The sequence below is a fragment of the Chlamydotis macqueenii genome, chromosome 3, assembly GCF_036417535.1.
Source record: "Chlamydotis macqueenii isolate bChlMac1 chromosome 3, bChlMac1.mat, whole genome shotgun sequence".
NCBI lineage: Eukaryota > Metazoa > Chordata > Aves > Otidiformes > Otididae > Chlamydotis > Chlamydotis macqueenii.
In genome coordinates this window covers 107483738-107507521 of record NC_141558.1, presented here as the reverse complement: position 1 = coordinate 107507521, position 23784 = coordinate 107483738, and the positions used below count along the sequence as shown (strand labels likewise).

The window sequence follows — 23784 nt, the reverse complement described above, 5'->3', positions numbered from 1 at the left end:
ACATTTCTGATTTCATACACCCCTACTATAAAGGAAGAAAAAAATCATATTTGAAATTGTAAGTGAAGTCATAAAATGCACCTGTGGATGTGGAAATTATTACAGCCTCTAACATTCAGAGTTGGGGTTGTTTCCAAGTATCACCTGCAAAAGGTAGGCAGCTATAACCACCTCAGAAGTCAGGAAGATGTATTGCATGCTCTGAGTTGTTTCAGCCCATGTGTTAACTGCACACGAATAAATTTATGAGTCAGGGAACAGCACCCATGAGTAGACAGCATTTCAGACATCAGCTCAAAACTCTAAACATTGCTAACAAGTCTCAAATCAAGACATTTGGATTTGGGGTTTTTTTTCCCCCTTATTTTGGAAATAATAAACTTGGTGCTCACAAAAGGCTCTCAGTGGTTTACAAACCAACAGGCTTTCCAGAAAAAGGCCTGTGAAAGTGCTCGCCCAGCCAAACATTGTTAGCTTGCTAGTAACTAAGAGTTCTTTACTAACAGGAGTTAAGGAAGCTTTTCCTGTAACTCCCTCCTTCAAAAGCTGATGTTCATACAAACTGGGTCATTTAGATCTACCTACCTCAGAGACAATCTCCTTACAGCAAGATAGGTCATTCACATGGGCCTCTTTCAGAACCAAAGACATCCCCCAACAGCGGGAGATCCCAACTCAAAAACAGATGAAGTCACAAGCTCCCCCTGATTTCCCTTGAGCAGAGGTTTCATTTCACAACTTTAAAAATAATTTGTTGGATGAGTCCTTAGGAAACCAGGGCTGAATTGCAACATATGCAAGGTACAAGGTTTAAATTTAAGATGTTGCAGGTAAGACAACCAAGTCATCTTAGGAATACTGGAATTTCTTGAGGACAATTCAGAGAGGTGCAGAAGGGAAGAAAGGCAGTGTGCCTCCTGCTGAATCACACCCTTTTGCCACACCTCCACTAAAGGTCACCCAGTGTAAGCCCTCCCTGCTCTCACCTCTGGTGAAAGGGAAAAAAAGGAAGCAGCAGCATTTATCTGAAAGAATTTCTAGGGTTTGGGGTTGTTTTTTTTTTGTTTTGGGAGGTTTTTTGTTGGTGGGGGAGTTTTTTGTTTGGGGTTTCCCTCCCCACACTTTTAAATCCCCCAGGACACAGGGAAGGGAAGTCTTCTGCCTCATCTGCAGAAGACTTTCAAAAGTAGGGCTGTGCACCAGGTTACAGGAGCTTGGCTGAGTGATACTGGACACATTAAAAGCCAATTTGGGTCTACACAGCTGGGTTCCCATGTACTTACCACCTCACAGGCGTCTCTTTCTGACAAGTCCATTCACCAACCTACTCAGCAACAGTAGTCTTGTAAAGTGTACATGTAACAAGTCACAAGTTGTTCCATTTATTTGAGTAAATATCTGGTAAATAAAATCATCAGTAAACATTACAAAATTAAATACATTAAAAAAGCTTGCCAGTACACATAAAATTCACAAACATGTAATTCCTTTGAAAAATAAAATATGTTCAGAGCACCCTTGATATAAAGTGCCTGACTAGTGTCATCTACCAGTATATGGTAGCTTATTGAACATTTTAGTCAGGACATTTTCCAGGAGGGAGCAGGGATCTCTTCTGTCCTTGCCCAAGTTAAAGAAGTCTCCTCACTTCTCAGGGCAGAGCCATAAACAAAGACTATAATATTCTTTGCCTACCTTAATAGGAGAGGAATCTGTATTTGATTAAGACCACATCTCTAAATACAAGACAGTGCTTGTAATTCATTGTGTTAGCACTGCCCTTCCTCCACTGTGAAGCAGCTTTTAAATGGTGACAGACATTTCTCTAGATATCACTGCAGGGCCTTGTTCAGCATAGGTTAGCACAGTTCCAAGACACCATGAGGTGGAGAGGAAATGATCTGGCAAAGCATCAAATAACTAAGTCTACAAATTAAGCCCTTAAAACTCCCAATTCTCATATGCTGCATTCTAAACAAGGAGATATGATTAAATTCTTCACTGGGCTGATTTAAGGGTATTTAGAAAAATGGCAAAATTCATTTTAGTAATCTAAATTTGTACCTTCTGGTAGCAAATTTACCATAACCACCATTTAAATAATTTACTGTAACAAACTTTTCCTTCCATTCATGTGAAACAGTATTCACAACCCACTTTATAATTTATGTACAGACAAGCACAAGAAACTTGACATCCATGAGTTAAATGTACAACCAACTTAAAAAACATTATCCAGCTAGTTGCAAGGAGAAGTCTCCTAGCTCTGTACATTTACAAGATCTTCCGGTTCACCATGTAAACTTGCTGCCCCTCATCATTAACTCTTGGATTCTTCACTTGCTTCAGTAATCCTCAAGTGAAAGTTGAGCAGCATCCAAATTGTTGATATTGTTGATTTAAAAAAAAGTGACACTTAAAAAAGAACCCTTAGAACACACAAAAGAAATTCCTTGAGTCAAAACTGAACGAAATCAAAAAAGTTGTGGAGAAAGACAGCTATTTTAATAAAGGTCTTGTATTCAAAGTCCCATTTCCCTTGCCATGTCTTTTACAGAGTGCTACTACTTTGAGTTATTTATATACTCTTCTTTTGAGGGGGACTGAGTTTCCTCATTCCTCTTATCCGGGTTAGCAGCTCTTTGATAAATTCCTAGGGAAAAAGATTAGAAAATATGAGTAATTTTTATGATCCCATAATACCATGATTTTGAGTTAAAAAAAAAAATCAAAGCAAACCATACATTTTTATTTAAGCTTTTACTGCTAAGCTGGAATTTCTCTGGCCTAATCTCCAGAAACCTTATATGCATACTCTCATCACACAGTGGAGGTGTGAACAACTAGCTTTTCCTCTGCATGAGTGCTCAGGCTCAGTTGCTAGCCATCTTCCATGTTTTTACTATACAGGGCCTTCTACCAGCTGTTGAATCAAGCAAAATCTATGGCTGGATACAATGCAAACAGTCAAAGCAGACTTTCACAGTTTAAGCTTGCAAGAAGTCAGCACTCCTGCCAACAGAAGTGTTTCTCTCACCATTCTCCACGCTGGCAGTAGCATTTTCGTTGGCTGCACACTCAACTGCAACAGAAAACTGATCTGGCTAAATACTCAGCTGTTTTTCCTCTTGCCCTGCTACTTTCCAAGCTGGCTAAGCTCTCTGACCAGGCTCACCACTCAACCTTACGCCAACCTGAGGCAAGGCAGGAACAACCAGCCAGAGGTAGCACCACTGGCTTATGCTGGGTGGAACTGGTTGCAGAGCTCAGTGAATGACACTATTCTGAAAATAAATAAATAAATATATATATATATATATTTATTCATGGGCCAGGTCTTTATTCAGTGACATTTTTCTCTTTTTAAGTTGAGACAACAGAAGTTTACAGAGATGCAGTATTATCTGAAATCCTTTTGGTATACAATTTCATATAATAATAATGGACCAGTCGAAGAAAGTCCAGAGGAGGGCCACGAAGATAAGAGGGCTGGAGCACCTTTCCTATGAGGACAGGCTGAGAGAGTTGGGGCTGTTCAGCCTGAAGAAGAGAAGGCTCCAGGGAGACCTGATAGCGGTCTTCCAGTACCTCAAGGGGGCCTACAAGAAAGATGGGGAGAGGCTGTTCAGTAGGGCCTGTTGTGATAGGACAAGGGGTAATGGTTTTAAAATAGAGGGAGGTAGATTCAGATTGGATATTAGGAAAAAAATTTTTACAATGAGGGTTGTAGAACACTGGAGCAGGTTGCCCAGAGAGGTGGTGGATGCCCCGTCCCTGGAAACATTCAAGGCCAGGTTGGACGGGGCTCTAAGCAACCTGATCTAGTCAGGGATGTCCCTCCTCCTTGCAGGGGGGGTTGGACTAGATGACCTTTGAAGGTCCCTTCCAACTCTAACCATTCTATGATTCTATAATAAATGCAAATGCATTAAAAGCTAAATCACCCCCTTACTGGCAAACTGGGAGGGTAATATTTACCCTTAGTACTATGTATACACCTACCAAAAGGTTCTTATTAAATCATTTAGCATGGAATGTAATTATGGATTTAGTCAGTCAGGTTGATTTGAAAGGACAGAAAGTGTGACTTCCTAGCTGGATGCTTGAGGCTAAACATTCCAGCAAACAAGGTCACCACCTAAATGACAACACAGTACCTTTCCAGAAAGGTCACACTGGAACATACATGCACACCGTAGCACCTGGCTAATAAGGAAAGTCTCTGTAAATCTGTATTTTAACTTGAGAAAGATGTCAGTTTTTTTTTCTGGTAGGACCAAAATCCTGACAGGTATCACCCCAACAGAGCAATTTCTTTTGCTGACAGTTTACGCACGTCCATACTGTACCGCACGTACTGTTACGCCACGGTTATTGTTGCACTCACACCAGCTGTGATTTCAACAAACAGCGGCAAAGGCAGCGCAGCACACACACCAGTGTGGGCTACAAACGCTGAGAATCTTGTGTGTCCCAGCCTCCGGCTCCTGAGCTAACCTAGGTCAAGGCCAGTACCAAATACATCTGTGCGTATCAATAGCACCCTTCACACCTAGATAGACAGATAGTCTAAAGAAGTGACAGGAAAAGCACATTTGTTAAGACCCCAAATCCTCCCCCTCTGTCCTCTAGAAGCTGTCTTTTTCCGCATAGGCACAAGCCACTGCAACAGTATCCACTCTAAACTCGTCATAGGACAGTACACGTCCACTCAGAGGTTAGAAAAAGCAAGGAGACAGGTTTACTCTAAAAATTCACAGCTTTCCATGGACTATGCATTGGTTCTGTGTTATCCTTTCATCATTGTAACGGCCCGCTAGCTAATGCAAAATTAATGTGGCACAGTGCTGTTTGAAACATAAATACACATCAGGATTTATTTTTTTTTTTTACTATCAAACTTAAATGAAGCCCTGCAGTGAAATGATTACAGAAATAAACCCTCTAAAGTGATCTTAAAAGATTTTTACTCTGTATTAATGCAGTTAATATTGTCTTTCAACAGCTCTTTCCATGAAAAGGTATAGTCCCATGCCAAAACATCAGATTAAGACAGCTTTGGGAAGGAACAGGCTGAAGTTCAGCTTTTCCCCTCTGGATGACACTTAGCTCTCTGTTAAAGCCACAAATACTCTACACCTTCACCCACCATCAAGGCAGCAACAAGACACTGCAACTGGAAACTGCCAACTGCTTCTCAGAAGCTGAAAGTAAGAGCATCACAGGAAGGGGCATCTGCAGAGCAGACAGGGAAATCTACGGGTATTATTCTGACTGCACCCATTTGGGACATCCCTGTTTGAAAGGCATTTCTGCCTTTTCTCTGTCCATTTTTTCTCACAACTCAGAAGAATTTGAGGCACGTCTACCTTGGTTATGAAACACTGCCAGAGGTCAGTAGCTTTTCAACATGACATTGCAGCAAGGGAGAGGAGATCCTCCCCTTACACTCTGAAGGGATACCACAAGCACCTAGCACCTTTTTTTTTTTTTTGCAAAACAAAGTATTTGCTTTAAGTTTTCAATATTAACACCACCTAGAAACTTCTCAGTGCTGCCAAAACAAAATAAATTGTAGGAGCAACCCCCTAACCAGCTCTGAGGTAACAGAGGCTATTCTTAAGGAAGGGAAAAGGAGCTATACTCACGTGAAGTATGTATAATAATTGAAAATGCTTTACCCCACAGGAAAGGGTCTGCAGTACTGAACAGTAAAACCCAACAGGAGCATTTTGTATGTGGCAGACATTTCACATCAAGCAGTAGTGCTGTTGTGCACGTCCCACAGGTGTGCAAACCAGAGTATGGTTCAGTACCTCTCTGATTTCAGTATCAGTTTGCATCTGATGCTTGTATGGAGCCGGCTGCCATTAACACAGTTACGCTCCAGTGCTTGTGCCTTTCTTGTCTTGCAGCTCCCTATCAAGGAAAGGCAGCATTCTAGAAAAGATGCACATTTTCCCTCTTGGCAGCAGGAAAAGAGACCTCACAGCATTTCAATAAGCCTCCACTTTATAACTAATCGACTCAGCTTTATGACATACAGTAATAACCATTTGTTTTCTTTAAACATCACTCAAAAATTGCAGTTTTATTCCTTGTGGACATTTGAGTCAAGGCTTAATGGAATGCTTAATATCTACATCTATCTCAACCTCATACACAAAAAATCTTTCCACATAGAGCATTTTCTTGAAATCCCCTCTAGGAGATATGTTGAAGTTCAACATCATGCATTTGAAAGCTGATCATGTACTGATCTATGTTAAAAGCAGTTCTGTAACACAGCTTGGATTATCTACTTTTATGTACTTATATAATAAGTAGTTTATATATAATTTATATAGAGAGAGAGTTTATATATAATACTTATTTAATTCAGAGTTGGAAAAACATTTAACAATACTTCAGCTGAAGATTCCAGAACTTATGAATTATTCCTTGGAGGGCTACAACCAGAAATACACAGATCACATCGACTTTTAATAGAAGAAAAATCTCATACCAGCACTTTCCGCCTGGAAATGGAAAAAATAAAAACAAAAAAACCCCCACAAAATCAAAAATATATACAAATTCAGTTTAAATTCTTTTACAGACTTTCTGAAAGGAGACCACCTTTAAATACAGTTTTGCTACAAGCATTGAGAGTCCTGTTAATTTATAATACAAAACCATTGTTTCTAGAAGATGTCTTTCTAATTCTAAAGGCGAATCTAAATGAGACAGACTAAATCTATAGTTCATTTGAACTCATCTATATTCAGCCTTAGGCATTTCTCTTCTCCTTTCTCTAATGCTTTCCCTTGAATCAAAGGCATTCGGTACAGCAAAAGCACTCATCTAATACAGAATAAAAAAAAATAAAGATGACAAACAAAGGTGAAATGATAATTCAGGAAAGGGGAAGAAATCACTTCTCTCTGCTTTGGAGGTGTGATTCATTGTTTTAATGAGGTCACTTGACAGACAATGAATTCCAGGCTTCCTATTCAAGTCTTCCAATTAATTCTGGAGACTAATTAGACTCTGTCTCTCCAGATTTCTCTTCCATAAACAGCACACATGTAACCGGACCAGTTCTTAAACCAAAATACAGGGTTTCTAGTCCTCCTGCTTTACTAGAGCATGAAATGAATCCTAAACCAGCTTTCCTCCACAGCTTTACTTCCTTGCAGCTAAGTAAAAAAAAAAAAAAAATTAAAAAAAAAAATCAAGATTTCCTTGACTGTTTACCTAAGGCTATTTCCTGGAGAGAGTGTGATTAGTTGGATGTAAAAAGGCAAGTCAGCCTGGAGAGCAATCCCCACAGCTACTTGGGGAAGAAATTAAGCAATAGCTCAAAAATGCCATCTGAATCATAAAAAACCCAAAAACCAAACCAAAACAAACAAAAAACAAACAAAAAAAAACAACAAAAAAAAACCCACAAACCAGGGAATCCTACTGGTAAACACCTTCCCCACAGGCTCAAATCTGAGGCTGACTGTATGGGAAGAAAGGAACTGATGAGGCACAGATGCTTTGCGAGGAGCTGCCTTCTATTAGCAGGAACTGCTGCCGCATCCCTGCAGCCACACTGAACAATCCCACCAGCACCGCCTCTCCAGGGAGGCCACAGCCCTACCCGTGTCCAGAGGAGGACAATACGCAGTGATTTAGCTTCTTGGTGAGCCCTGTATTAAACATCTAAACTGACTAAATACCATAAAGCTTAGCTATGGTTGAGACATGAAGTCCAGTTGGTCTCCAATTTGACAGCACGTAAACAAATACAGTTTATTCTTGTCAAACACTGTTCCTCTATTCTTACAATATTGCTATGGGTATTTGTAACTTCTTTTCATTTGGGCAAGTATTCATGAAAACATGCAAGCTTAATTCCCTCCAACACCGTACGACAATATAGGGCAGATCTCAGCAGGCATATGAACAGCTTTAGTTCACTGAATTCAGAGAGGTCAAATGGATTAAGAAGAAACCATGTTTATTCTAGACATGCCTGTCTGCATTGCTTTTAAAAACGCACGTTTCTTAACTTTTCTCTACAAACGTCCTATTTGATTTCAAGTACTGTGGCTTAATAATTTACCATCCATCAGCTGAGCTACAGTAAACGTTATGAGCTTCCAGGCTCCCTCAGATGTACGGCAGTACACGGCATTGAGGCTTTAGGACAAATTCTTAGTTACTACTGCTTCAAATGAGTATCCCACATATTGCTGCCTTGCGGTTATATTAAAAAAACAAGTAGTACTATGGATTTGAAAGAACTCATAACACACTAGATGAAAAAAACCCATGATTCTTCAACATTTTAGAAGTTCCATTTCAGAAGGGTTGAGCCTTTTATTCATGTCTGCATACAAAGTACATCTATTATCTAAAGACATACTCAAAACAGTTTTAGTTTAAAAAACAACAGTGCTTGAACCACGCTAAAAAGCTGCATCACATGCCTGTCATTTGTTCCAACTAGGAATTACACTTGGTGAAACATAGTTAAGCAAATGCATCTCTACCTTTCTCAGAATTAAGTGTTAAAAGTTGCTGAAATAGCCTAGCCACTGAAGTAACTGAGTAGTCAGTGACTGAAATCTCTGCCCAAACTCTCCAGAGAACATGAACAGCAATTTAACATAATTTGTTTGGAAGGCATATTGAAAATTGTTATTAAGAGTTCCCAGCAAAAGAGCAACTTCTCACATTTTGCACTGAGTGAAGAATTATACTAACAGGATGGTCTGGATAGATTTAATCCTGCCTGACTGGGAGAGATCGCTAGTCCATTCACTTGAAGCTTTGTATATTTCTATGAGAAACAGAAAGAAGCAAAGAAACTCTAATTTACCCAGTTCGCCTCAAAAATTAGTTAGCTGCAAATATTGTGTAGCTCAACCGCATCCTTCAGCGTCTGTAAACAAAAATTGCCCTCCCATTGAATTTCTCTCCCATAGTAGTTTAACAGTCTCCTTGTCATTACTCCTGTCATCATTTTGGCAGTCGTACAGAATTAGAAGCTTTAATTCACATCAGCCACAGATATTTCAGATTTTCTCCAAAGCTCAGTCTAAATGGGTGGTCTTGCTCCTACCAACAACAGGGATAACAGATTTAACCAGCCTCCTTCAAAGTATGTCTCTTGTCAAAACCTCATTGATTTCATGCCCACAAGTCTTCCTATTCTAAATAAGGGTCTATTGTCAAGTATCAAAACCCCAGATTATATATATTTTTTTTGTTACATTCACTGCTAACACAAGACTTAAAATTCCTCGTGACCTACATGAAGATTCTCACTGCACAGACAGAGTCGAGACAGCAATTTGACAAAGGTCTGAGTGGGAATTTCCACAGGCAACGCATGGCACTGAGTGAAGCTCTGGCTGCTCTGGCACATGGGTGATGTAGGAGGATGCTGCTGCTCCCTGCTCCTTTTCTACCACAAAAGTTCAGATCCAAGACTGGGCTATGGCACTAATTTTGCCGACAGCATACCCTTTAAGTCTGTGCAATCCTAAAAACGCATTGCTGTTTTCTCACATCAAGCCTTGTCTTATGTCAAGGCTACGTGACATGTACTGCTTTGGAACTAAGTATGATAGTAACACGAGAGAAGGGGAAGCAGAGAAAGCGTCCACTGTGAAGAATACTTCTAGCACTGTTTAATTTTGCATGGTGGGAAGACCATCATCATGTGTCAAAGCACTGTCCACATGTGAGATCCCAAAGCCTAGGCCCTGAGTCAGGCAGCTACTCAACTTCTCTTCAACAACCGCAACTTAACTACACGGAGCAAGGAGACTGTGGCTGAAGTAAAAGGGTGTGAGGTATAAGTACAAGTCACGTTGCAGTGATTAACACCAATAAAAACATACTTTACAGTTTGCTAGTTACCAAATATCTCTTGACCACTGTTTTTTTTTTTAATTACGTTTCTACACACAGCCAAGTTGACAAATTGTGCCCAGAAATTACTTCTAGTTTCTGGCACATTTTACAAAACTAGCTTTTAGTGACTTAATGATACATCAGTCATAGTCACATTGCATATGAATCTCGATTAGCAAATCAAGGATTATTAACGTAAACTTAAATAGCACCGAAAAATCATACTGACTGCATGCACTTTCCTGATTTACTCATACAGAGCAACTAAAGGTTAACTCCACTACTCTTTAAAACAAGGTTCCCACATTGAGCATATTTCCATACAAATTAAAACAACAGTCATAACTGCTACTTTAGAAAAGCTTTTACAATTTTAAAGCACATTCGACAGTCTAGCTGTATCTCCCTTAGAAGAAAGGTTTCATAGCAGTTCTTCATAAGTTACTGTCAGCTACTATCTTTGGCCAATTTATTAAAGAGGTTGAGAATTCCTTCCACCTTCCAAGTGACCTGGATAACTCTGCGTTTCCTGATGAAAAGTCAATCCAGGATACATGCAAAAAACCCTCAGTCTTTCCTTAACCTTTAGTCTAGGTGGAAGATACTAAGCAAAACTGACTCAGGATACATGTTTGAGGCTTGTTGGTTTGGGGTTTTTTTTTTTGTTTTGGTTTGGTTTTTTTTGTTTGGTTTTAGTTTTGGCTTTTTGTTTTTTTTTTTTTTTTTTAAAAACAGATGGAATAACAGCTTCAAGTTAAGCTTTCTGCCCCTACTATTTTTCCTTATGTTCTAAATAGCGGTTACATTACATAATTTTTTTTCCCCAGTTAGGGATTACTGCCTTGTGCAAACTCTTGATGCTAGAATTCCTAGCGCACTTGATTGACTGTATTTGATTGGTCAGGAGAAATTCCAGCAGCTCACATCCATTCTCCACAAATCTTCTAGAAATCCTTCTACAAACCAATTACCTCAATAGTTTTGAATGGTTTGCAAATATGAAAGGACTGCAGATATTCTAGACAAGGTGTGGATCCTCATATAGCAAGTTTAAGACAACTTAAAGGCATGACAGGTTAAAAAGCACTATTTATAAGTGCCCTAAGTTAGCAGTCATGCAGTATTACTGGGCTTATGCTACAGATTAAGAAAAGCTGCTGTTGTGAAAACAGTCCTGGGAAGTTACTCCCATTTTGGCAACCATCCTCACTTCTCCTCAAGTACTTCTCTCAACCTGTCTATCTCAAAAGATTGTTAAAGAAGATGGATATTCTCCCAGGTAAAGGAGCTGCCTCCAGCCAATCAGCAGAGGACTGAAGAGACAAGTCACAAGTTCAGTATTAAAATCTCACCTTGATTTAAATGCCTCGAGGGCAGTCGAGCACACGTGTTCAGGATGTTGTTTCTGTATCTGATGGACTGGAAAGAATCTATTTAACAATACCAGTGGTTCTTCCTGACAGCCTGGCTGTCCTTTAGCCCAGTAATTTAAGTGGCTACAGCTACAGATGTCACAGAGGATATCTGAGCTATATGCAGCCTTGTTTCAAACCAAACGTCTGGCTTCTAGTCACACACAGCTAAAATGTCCCTGACAAGGGGAATCCTCTAAGCCACCCCCTCTATTAAATACTGCACAACAGCTGCTGGTGGGAAAGCAAAGTACTGACCTTATAAATTGAACCAAGAAACCAACACACAACCTAGACACTTTTTTTTTTTTTTACAGTGAGTACAAAGTTTTCCTAGTACTTACTCTTCTTAGTAAGCACACATTACTGTACGAGAAGTAGGCTATGTTGGTACTCGACGTGTTAATGGATATTCAAGTAAAAGCTGAGTATTTTCAACTAAGTCCTTCTGGTTCAGGTTGTCTCACAATTGTATTCAAGTTCATTCACAAAAACAATTAGCTGAGCTACGTATCTACGTAGTAGTTCTCAGAATAAACAATTTTACTGTGAGAGATAAAACTAAATGGCTTCACATGGAAAAAGCACACAGTCCATATCTCAAGTTGAAATTTCATGCAAATATAGTAGAGTTTTAACTATCTGATGAGATTTGTGCTTGGTTCTCTTGTGACATGACAGCTCCAAGCATTAGTAAAGTCAATAAGGACATTACAGAAGACAATATTGATATTTCAGCTGGAATGATGAGCAGTTCCTCCACAAGGCCCAATCCTGTTCCCCACTGTAGTCAAGTGACAGGCACAAACATTCTCAGGATATAAAGCCCCAAGCCCATCAGCTTCCTATTAATATTTCTATATTTACTTTATCATAGCTATAAGAAAAAGCTACTTTGGTTTGAACACAGCTACACTTTCCTCACAGTAAGAGTATTTAAGAAAAGTCTTTTTACCTCTGTTGGTTTGTAGCAATCTACAAGAGTTTCCTGGAAGTAAAACATGAAAGCGTCAGTTTCAAAAACAAAACAACAGTGAACATAAACAAGTCTACAGTATGAAACCTGGCAAAGGTGTGGGGAAAGAAAAGGAACAAGAACAAGGAATCAGCTGAATGAAGATGCTACTGAAAACTGGGCATTGTAGCAAGTCACCTTTGCTCCCTGGGTAGATCAGACTGATTTGCAATAGGAGAGAAATGATGGCTGCTTCTTCCAGGAAGTTACAACAGGCCATTCTCCAAGAAAAACTGAGGAGAGGAGATTCAAAGAACATTTCTCCCAGCAATATACATGTGAAGGGCAGCTTTCTGTGAGGGCACCACAGTCTTTGTAATGAAAATACAGACGTTAGCTAGGTCAGGCATTCCTAGCAGGGTGGCTGCAGCAGCTGGTTTAGGCAGAACCAGCAAAGCTCTTTATGAATGCTGAGTAAACAGCCTGGGGCCATGCCCCATGTCTCTGTGGCTGGGCAGTGGGTACTGAGAAAAGGGTGCCAACAGGCTCCGCAATCAGAGTTGGTGCAAGTTAGTCACCTCCCAGAAGTCGGCTGAGGTGCAAACCACTGCTCATGGACAAGTTTCCTTCCTTTAGTGCATCTGAAAATATAAACCGAGACCCTCATATTGGTTTTATATTTTGATTCAGATATATGTATCTCTATATTAAGACAATGATGTTTCTTTTCTTCTCCCTCTCATTCATTCATTCACTTTTACCTCAAGTAGCTTTCAGAGAACCCAAGAGCTGGTTTGAATTTTATTATTTCAGCAGACAGCTTCAGAATATCCCTACTAATTCCTGTTGCTGACCATACTATCCTTTCCTAAAGCTTCTGGACAAGTTACTCCAAGATAACTAGATGGGTTCCAATTTCTAGCAAGTCTAGACAGAGAAACCAAGTTTCCAGTATCCCAAGGACAAGGGAGGATTTCTGGTCATCATAACTGACTCTCAGACACAGTTTTTCTATGTGGCTATTTTTATTTTTCCATGCTTTCTGTTCTTTATTTTACATACTTGTAAAAATGAGTAGAAAAAAAATCCAGAGCTTTCTAATCTAATCTTTCAATATATCTCCCTATGCTACTGGATTCTTTGAACTTGTATTTACTCCTGCTATCACCTACCTTCCAGAAATTTTTCATCCTAAAGGATTTTGATTACCTTTGTGCAGTCAGTAGATTATGCTAAACTCAGATCTAGGTACTTATCAGTTCTAATTCTACACTTACAGTGGATTCAATTAAGCACAAGATATGGATGCAGAGGCATTAATTCAGCTACATTCAGATTAAGAGTTAGAAAATAATATTACCTGTAATTTGAGAGCTCTTTCCTCTTCATTGGCTGCATCAAGAAGGTCATCAATGTCAATTTCTACATCTGGCATCTCTTCCTCCTGAGAAGCAAAAATTCCCCACTTAGTCCACAGAGATATCCTTTAACTAACCTCAAAAGCAGCGTGATAGCACACACAACCCCATCTGCCTGGAGCTAGGCAAGAAGGAAATTGGTAAGGGACAGTGGCTTGGTTCCTTGCTTCTGGGCCAGCAGAAGGCCAAACCCCAGCCACACAGGAGGTGACTGCTCTTCAGCAACCCTTCCCTCACAGTCAGGACTTGTGTTACTAATCCACGTCCCGCAGCAGAAGTCATGAATTCTCACAGTACTGGGCAAGAGGATGAAGAAGGGGTCAGGGAAGTGGAAGCAGATAAAAGCTGCAGCAAGCCACAAAATTGCTTTGGAAACATTCTTGACTGGATTGCTTATGTTGTTACGCTATGGAAGATCTCCCTTGCTCAAAGTCGGCTTACAAGGACGACATACATGCTCCATCAGTTCTGATTTCCAGTGCGTAGAGTGAAGCACGAAATCCAAAGCACAGAGTATTTCAGGGAATTTTTTTTTAAACCTCCTCCACCCGTACACTTCTCCCCTTGCATCACCAGCGCACACATGTTGTTCCCTGAGTCAGAGCAGCAGTCCACACATTTTTAAGAACTCCTGAGCTCTGGAATCCCAATGAGAAGTCGTCATCCACAGATATCACAGTTTATTGCATTCACAGTTACGCAAAAAAAAAAAATTCCGCTGGTCATTTTTGTTTTGCTTTTTCTCATCATAAAAGGCACTTCAAAATGGTAAAGCAGCACCTCACTGCACACAGAAAAACATTCTGGTCTCAGCCTCTCCCCGACACGAAGTCCCACTCTCATAGTGGCCTCAGTGCCACAGACTCAGCTCCTCTGTCGCCTCTGCTCCAACCAAGCCAATGCATGGGCACTGCGAGTCTATCCTCTCCCACAAGCACACTGTCATCGATCAGCTCACTGGTGCTGCATCACCTTGGTATCTCCTGAATGAAGGCAGGAACTTGAAAGCATTCAAAGGGAAGGGTGGATTTGGGCATTAGGAAGAAGCAACAAGACCACTATCCCCAACCGCAGCACTGTCTTCTTGTACCCCACTGACACTCTTCAAGATCCTTTAAAGAAGTATTTTGACAAAAATGTGGTGGATTCCAGCAATTTGCAAAAAAAAAAAAGTGTTGACAATTGTGAAATAATTTAATAGCTAAAATAGCAACTGCCACAGCTAACAACCGCAATTACTCTTCTAGTGGATAAAAGAAAAGAAGAGTCTGAACATTAGCAAGGAATATAAATTAGCTCGAGTTAAGCTAATGAAAGTTAAGTACCAAAGTACAAAACAACTACCTGTATTAGAAGCTCCAGCTAAAATGTGAACTGCTCAACATTTATTTGGGTGTGAGAAAGAAGGACAGAAGTAGAATGATTAAGGTCCTCATTCCTCACCTTTGAAGGAAAGCATGTAGGGACATGATAGTGCAGCCATGCAGGCTGTTAGACTTGATGAATAACACCACACAAAGCACATCCTTTGCCCAATTAGCACATTCACTCTTTCTCAGGATGCATTTTAGTCAGAAAGGAAGTGTGGGCATTTGTTGAGATGAATCATGAAAATACTAGTTACCATCACACAATCTGGCAATAAGGGGGTTTTCTAGCGTAATGGTATAGACTCATTAGTAATTTAAACAATGGAGGGAAGAGGAGAGAAAAAAAGTCTTCTACAGACTATAAAGATATTCAGTAAAAGCCATTAGAACTGGGAAGGGTAAAGATTAATCCGTAACAGCGGTACGCTTACTTAGTAGCTGACTATCCCAACTCTACGCTAATTCACATATCCCACTAAGAACCAGAGATTCCTCAAACAGACAGAAAACCTCCTGAACATTTTATCTAGGCAGCTCCTTATAACTACTGTTAAGATGGGGTGCCTGGAGTTATCGTCAATACTTTAAACTTATCAAAATACTCATCCATGGACCTATGTAAGTGCCAATTGCGCATCCCTCTGTGCTCAGAAATGCTGTTCAGCATTTGGAATATTTTGTCAAATACATTTTGAACTCTTGCCTCTCGGAGTGGCACTCTGGCAAAATGCAACGATGTTGAAAGGCGACAGTGAAGTGCAATTCCCTACAAGTTACACAATGCTTTTTTGTGATCACACTTCATTGAAGCTGAGCAGGCTTGAAAGGTTAGTTTTACTGAGTGGTACCAGACACATAGGAGAAATCCTTGCTTCTGTCTTTCTTCACACTTTTCTTCAAATCAACTTTCTCGTGCATCTTTGAGGTTCACACTGCCATCAGCAGTTCAAAGGGCAACTGTACCAGTAATTCAGCAAAGCTTTGGCATAAGAGGTAACACAGCTTCTCTACGTCAACAAAAGCCATAACAAAAAGTAAATTAGGCATACTTCAGAAACAAGGGACTATAGTTGTGTCTGACATGCTGGCGTTCAATTAAGTGACATTTTCTGTCGAAGATCATTAGTATCTTCATCACCTCACAGCTGATTTGAACTCTGATACACAACACAAACGGAGGGGAGGAAGTCCAAAAAGCTAACGCTGGCTCTTATTTTTGGCTAACTGAACAAACATAAAGCATTTTTCCCCCATCTGAACTTCTGTGCCTGCATGATTTCATGAGTTTTATGTTAGACATGAAATACATGTGTTTACAGCTGTAATGACAGAGAGAAGGAAGAAACAGTCACATCTTCCATTTGTCTCATTGTATTGGCGAGGTAAGTGTGGTTGATCCTCCAGATTAGGCTGGGGCAAGCCTGAAAGGGGCTGTGCATAGCTGAAGGCTGGTATTTCAAAGGTCTTGTTAGCCCTATGTTCTGCCCCACTGAGAGGGAGACAAGGTGTTGCAAATAGCAGATTGGGGGGTTGGGGGGGGGAAGAAACCACAAGAAGTATGCTGACAGGGGGCTGCCTCCAGAAAAAGAGGTGTGGAGGCTGCAGGTGCAAACGCCCATAGTTGGGGGAAGGGAGGACAGACACAGTCCTTTTAAGCACCCTCTCAAGTTTGCATTAACAATGTAGTAAGGACACAAGCTGATATCTGCCTGACTATTCAAAAGTCAAGGAAAAAAAAAAAAAAAATCACCAAAGTTAGCTTCCGTGCTATTTAACATGACTTAAATTCAACCTTGCACGGGAAGACAGCACCCTGGTTATTTAGGTTGCATGAATTCTTTGCAGGCTACTGGCAAAAGACCTTGAGGCACAGACATGCATTAAGCAGTAAAGAGTTTAAGACATTACAACCTCTCCAGCTGTTTGCTATTTAGCCTCTGGCAGGGGTGATCACTGTCCCAGCAGCGAATGGAACAGAAACAGGTGAGCATCCCTTGGTGAGACCAGGGGAAAGGTCTGACGGCCTCCCACAGCAATTTAAGCCAAAAGGCCGGATTTTGCAGGGGCAGCTGAAGAACACTTGCCCTCTGCTGACCCTGATGACTGCACCTCCAGCACAGAAGAGTGAGTCTAACATCACTACAGGTATTTACTAATTAAACATTTATCTGAAGCTTTACAATTTAAAGGCCTGTAGTTGCTCCACAGATAAAATTCCCGCTATAAATCCAACTCTCGAATTAGCCTGCTGTCCCTCATCCTCACTGCCCATTCACTGTGCATCACCTCACTTACAGTGCTGGGAGATAATTAAATAAGTATGGTTTTCACTTGAGATTTTAAGTTTGAAAGATAAAGGAGAAGTTAAGTGCAGCAAGAAAATTTAAAGCCATCATTTGCATAGTCAGTTTGGAAGCAACCTGAAAGGACAACAAAAAGAAGTTTGCCGACGACACCAAGCTGTGTGGTGCAGTTGATAGGCGGGAGGGGAGGGATGCCATCCAGAGGGAACTTGACAGGCTGGAGAGATTGGCCTGTGCCAACCTCATGAAGTTCAACAAGGCCAAGTGCAAGGTCCTGCACCTGTGCTGGTGGAATCCCAAGCACAAATACAGGCTGGGTGGAGAATGAATTGAGAGCAGCCCTGAGGAGAAGGACTTGGGGGTACTGGTGGATGAGAAGCTCAACATGAGCCAGCAACATGCTCTTGCAGCCCAGAAAGCCAACCGCAAGCTGTATCAAAAGAAGCATGGCCAGCCAGTGAAGGGAGGTGATTCTCCCCCTCTACTCTGCCCTGGTGAGACCTCACCTGCAGTACTGTGTCCAGCTCTGGAGCCCTCGACACAAAGACATGGACCTGTTGGAACAAGTCCAGAGGAGGCCATGAAGATGGTCAGAGGGCTGGAGCACCTCTCCTATGAGGACAGGCTGAGAGAGTTGGGGCTGTTCAGCCTGGAGAAGAGAAGGCTCAGGGGAGACCTGATAGCGGCCTTCCAGTACCTCAAGGGGGCCTACAAGAAAGATGGGGAGAAACTCTTCAGCAGGGCCTCTAGTGATAGGATATGGGGTAATGGTTTTAAAATAGAGGGAGGTAGGTTCAGACTGGACATAGAGAAGAAATTTTTTACACTGAGGATTGGCGAAGCACTGGCACAGGTTTCCCAAAGAGGTGGCTGATGCCCCATCCCTGGAAACATTCAAGGCCAGGTTGGATGGGGCTCTGAGCAACCTGGTCTGGTTGGAGATGTCCCTCTCCTTGCAGGGGGGTTGGAATAGATCATCTTTAGATGTCCCTTCCAACTCAAACTATTCTATGAAAAGGAAGGAAAGATGATCATACAATTCAGATGTATGAAACTTCCAGACTGTATAAGTCAATGATTTCTCTCAAAGTCCTGGAAGATGGCCAGTGTAAATTATCAAAATCAAACTAGAAAATACAACTAATTCTTCTAGAAGTATTTTTTTTTTTTAAGGAGACATCTGCTGGACATCTAATGCAATTAGCTCTGAATGAGTTCATGTGCAGATACGGATGGCACTGCCCCAATGCAAGACAATGGTTTAAGTCTCAGGATGATAGACAAAAGTGTCACAAATTACCCGGACTAGAAGTCATTGGTTGCATATGTAACTATGGTGGGATTACGAATGGATTGCCCTTTGTACAGGTAAAAGAATACTACCAGTCATTTTTATGAAACAAAGGAAAAACCCATGTGTTCCTCATTTCAAAGCATTCAGTTGGTTTGGGAGACTTATGGGCCATGGCAAAAGTAGAGAATAAAAAGAAAAGTTTAAGTTACCAAAAATTATGAATCTATAATCAAAGAAAGCTCTTTTCAACTTAAAGCTAATGCTAGTTATGTGGGGAGTCAAAACATAACAGCCAAACTGAAGCTGTTGGCAACACAAGAAGTCTGCTAGTTTCTATTGATTGGTATGAGGAACAGAAGATCAGGAAAGGACGAGAAGTTAACAAGAAGAGATTCAGAAGTGCCAGGATTGGGGACACTTGCAGCAGGAACAGGAATCCTCAGTGGTACACCCCAGTTACTAAATGACTGTATATCTTCTCCAATCCTAAAATACTAACAGTAGTAATGCCATAGCAGCCATGATGGTTTGATGTTAGACATGCAAAAAAAAAATCATTATCTCTCATTTCTGTTGGTCTAGGTTCATGTAACAGTGAATATCAGTTTGCACAGCTGATAAATCACTGAACACATTTAGGATGCTGCTCCCAGTACAATACAATCCTTATCATGCAGTTACATACTATTTTCTCCCTCATCAGACACTTACCTCATTAGCAACCAGTCAGTTGAATGTGAAATCTCAGAGGAAACAGAGTGCAAGGCCCCAAACCCCTGAGAACATGCCATCCAGTCTTGGCTACAACTAAGAGTTAGAGGAGCCTGTGTTGCACCTAGGCTGTTCCAACCAGAGCAGGAGCCTCTTTTACCAACATCAAGTTTGCCTTTCTTCATTACTCTTGTTCATTAAATAAAATTCCTGAGAAATTAAAGTTACCAGATTAAAGTTACCAGATACATCTACTAATTTTAAGTCAGTGATCCTACTGTTTCTGAATAATCATAATTTATCTGTGGCATTGTGCCTATTTACAGGAACCTTCTATGCTGAGCCTGTCTTCAAGCCTGACCTCACATGGATGAAGTTCAATACTCAAGGGGAGAAGCACTAAGCATCCACCTGTCAACAGAATGGCTTACACAAGTTGCCCAGTATGTCATGGGAACATCGAGTGCACCTATATCTACATAACACAGTATGAATGGCTAGATAAAAGCCAATGACACAGTGGTTTATGGATATGGTCTACATCTGGTCTACCCTCACCAGCGGTGGTGGCAGGGACCATGCCCACAGCCCTGCAGACACACCGCTAGAGGGAGGTAGCACTGTACAAACACAGCAAGGGCCCCTGAAGCTGTTGGTAGAGCATGGAAAAAGTCTTCCCAGATCTAGATTCAGTTGTCAGGTCTGGAGAACAGCAGTCTAACTTTTGTCCTCACGTAGCCATTTCCCTCTGCTCCAGTTCTTAAAATATTTAGTCTCCAGCTTTTACTCTCATGGCTTGGTTCCTGCAAAATCCTACCTCTTCTGCTCCTAGTTTTCAGGGTACTGCTTGTACGTCCTTCCTACATACCCTTTCTCCTCAGCTGAGGGCTAGAGGAAAGACCACCGCAAGCAGAGAAAGGAGCAACTCTCGAGCTCCCAGGCACTGTGACCAAGGCTCCCCACCAAGACAAACTGCAAGAGCCCACCCCCTCCTAGCTCCCTACAGAGGCAGCTTGTTCACATACGACAATCTTTGAGCTTATTGTCAAACTTTAACAAAAGCTTGGGCACATGACAAGCTGAAGTGAAAGAGGGGAGATGCTTGATTAAATTGAGAACACTTTCCTAAACTGGCCACAGGCATCTCTGAAAAAGCAAGTCTGCTCCCTACTAAATTTCTATGATCAGACATACTAGAGTTCAACTAAGCTCTTGAAAGTCATCATATAACATGGAAAAATACTTTTTCCTCCTGATTTTAGTCTCAACAACACGAATAACTGAACTCTTATTTTAAAATCTTTAAGATACTCCAGCTGAGGCAACCACCTACTGCTAATCTCTTCAGCTCAGATTATTTCAATTTGGACAAGTTTAACGTTTTTAAAATGTGTTTTCCAGTTGTTAAGTCAAGGGTAACAGCAAGAGCAATGCTTAGGAGACTCTGCATGGAGGAATACACACCTCGCTGTGAAGGAGAGGGGGAGCTTACCTAGGAAGCATCGGTGCCTGGCGATAAAGATGGCATAACAAAGCTGTGGGAAAGGATGTTCAGCTAGATGAGAGAGATGGACAGACACACAATGACAGCGTCTGCACAGGCAGGTACAGCTAGATCTTAGCTTGCTCAGCCAGCGCGCACAAACTGTGTGGTCCAGAAACTATACCTGCATTAGCGGAGCTTTCAGACCAAGAGAATAAACCCTGTTGGCAGAGCATTTACACTCAGGTGCTGTAGTTCATTAACACAGCAATCGTATTTCCAGACCAAAGCTTACCCACATCCACCTGGCTCAGAGAAGAAAGAGCTAGCTACAAGCCTGCTTGCATCTGCCAACTCACCCTGTGCTGGTTACTAGATAAGTGGACAAATAGCCTGAAGCTTATATTAGGAAGAGCACATCTTACTCCAAGGAAATCCCAAAGAGGAGACCTGCTTGAGATTCATCTCTGAACCGAGGGAGCACTCTCATGCTTCTGGGTCTAAAGTGTAACATAACAGCATCCCAGATCCATGTAAGCACGCAATTTTGGTGTGCATTGCCCCCAACCAGAGACATGCTATGAGAAAAAGCACAAGATTACATGTTGAAAATGATACCACTATGCTCCTTGGAAAAGATTGCCCATCCCACCATCTAGCCAGCCTTCATTAAAACAGTGTGGTTACAAGTTCTTCCTTCTCCTTCCTCCCCTTATCCCTACATGAGCAAACACATCCTTCTAACACATCCACTTCAAAATACAGAGATAGACTTGCAGAATCATAGAATGGTTAGAGTTGGAAGGGACCTTCAAAGGTCATCTAGTCCAACCACCCTGCAAGGAGCAGGGACATCCCCGACTAGATCAGGTTGCTCAGAGCCTCATCCAGCCTGGCCTTGAACGTTTCCAGGGATGGGGCATCCACCACCTCTCTGGGAAACCTGCTCCAGTGTTCTACAACCCTCATTGTAAAAATTTTTTTCCTAATATCCAATCTGAATCTACCTCCCTCTATTTTAAAACCATTACCCCTTGTCCTATCACAACAGGCCCTACTGAACAGCCTCTCCCCATCTTTCTTGTAGGCCCCCTTGAGGTACTGGAAGACCGCTATCAGGTCTCCCTGGAGCCTCCTCTTCTCCAGGCTGAACGGCCCCAACTCTCTCAGCCTGTCCTCATAGGAGAGGTGCTCCAGCTCTCTGACCATCTTCATGGCCTCCTCTGGACTTGTTCCAACAGGTCCATGTCTTTGTGTCGGGGGCTCCAGAGCTGGACACAGTACTGCAGGTGAGGTCTCACCAGGGCAGAGTAGAGGGGGAGAATCACCTCCCTTGACCTGCTGGCCACGCTCCTCTTGATGCAGCCCAGAATGCGGTTGGCTTTCTGGGCTGCAAGAGCATGTTGCTGGCTCATGTTGAGCTTCTCATCCACCAGCACTCCCAAGTCCTTCTCCTCAGGGCTGCTCTCAATTCATTCTCCTCCCAGCCTGTATTTGTACTCGGGATTCCACCAGCCCAGGTGCAGGACCTTGCACTTGGCCTGGTTGAACTTCATGAGGTTGGCACAGGCCCACCTCTCCAGCCTGTCAAGGTCCCTCTGGATGGCATCCCTCCCTTCCAGCATGTCAAAGGCACCACACAGCTTGGTGTCATCAGTGAACTTGCTGAGGGTGCACTCATTCCCACTGTCCATGTCCCCGACAAAGATGCTGAACAGGGCCGGGCCCAACACAGACCCCTGAGGGACACCACTCATGACCGGTCTCCACTTGGACATTAAGCCATTAACCACCACTCTGAGTGCAGCCATCCAGCCAACTCCTTATCCACCAAGTGGTCCGTCCATCAAACCCATGTCTCTCCAGTTTAGAGAGAAGGATGTCATGTGGGATAGTGTCAAAAGCTTTGCACAAGTCCAGGTAGATGATATCTGTTGCTCGTCCCTTGTCCACCGGTGCTGTCACCCCGTCATAGAAGGCCACCAAATTGGTCAGGCATGATCTGCCCTTGGTGAAGCCATGTTGGCTGTCACCAACCACCTCCTTGCTCTCCATGTGCCTTAGCATGGTTTCCAGGAGAATCTGCTGCATTACCTTGCCAGGCACAGAGGTGAGGCTGACCAGCCTGTAGTTGCCCGGGTAAGGTCTGGAAGGGCAACACTGACTGGGTGAAGAATATGGCAGTGACTAGATTCCTTTACATTTTTCAGGCTTGTACTTTCTGTACAAGATATACCTACAATATATCACTATGTCCATTCACATCACTTTAAGCAGCTGATCAACAAGCAACTTGTGAAAACATGAGTCCTGTGAGCTGAAGCTTCAAAGAGGAGGAAGCTTGCTCTTGACCACCAGTGAGCAAGGAAAAAAAGGGAAGACTGAAGCTTCTTCTTTAGCTTCAGATCAACACCTCATTCATTATTCCTACTGAAGAACTACACAGCTTTCATAGTATCATCAACTGCAAATATTTGAAAAAAGAACATAGGGCTGCAAAACCATACTGTCACAAGGTGACAGTAACTTGTTGGTCTAACACGCTCCTCTGGATGAACAAACTACGGTATGCTCTCCAACAGACAGCAATATGGAGTCAAAGGGAAAATGAGACTAGGGGTGAGAAGGGCTTTTACTCACATTTCACATAAGCCATTTCCAAGTGTTCCCGTGAAAAATATGGTTCCTTTTTATAGGCTTACTAAGATGTCATAAAGTTATCCCTAGTTAAAAAAAAAAGGGGGCAAAACAAAACAAAAAACAAAACAAAAAAAAAAACACAAAAAACCACACTAGCCCATGGTTCATCTGAAGCAAATGGTTTCCTTTGCCAAAAGGCAAAAACAAGAGGAGAGGGATCCTGTGAAAATGTCTCCCTAATGGCTGGGAATCTTATGAGTTTCAAACATTCAGGATCACTTATTCCTTTCTGAAGACTGTGAAGGGG

General features: G+C 41.9%; 1 protein-coding gene across 1 annotated transcript in view; it reads right to left on the bottom strand.

The window, feature by feature from the left end:
* Positions 1 to 1366: 1366 nt before the first annotated feature.
* The window catches only part of PPP1R14C (protein phosphatase 1 regulatory inhibitor subunit 14C), a 55462-nt gene continuing 33044 nt past the window's right edge, over positions 1367 to 23784 (bottom strand). The window contains exons 2-4 of the mRNA XM_086744809.1: positions 13619 to 13702; positions 12259 to 12291; positions 1367 to 2653 (exon numbers count right to left, since the gene is read on the bottom strand). Of these exons, the coding sequence (XP_086600935.1) occupies positions 2579 to 2653; positions 12259 to 12291; positions 13619 to 13702 (192 nt within the window). The 3' untranslated portion in view covers positions 1367 to 2578. The remainder of the gene's footprint in view (positions 2654 to 12258; positions 12292 to 13618; positions 13703 to 23784) is intronic.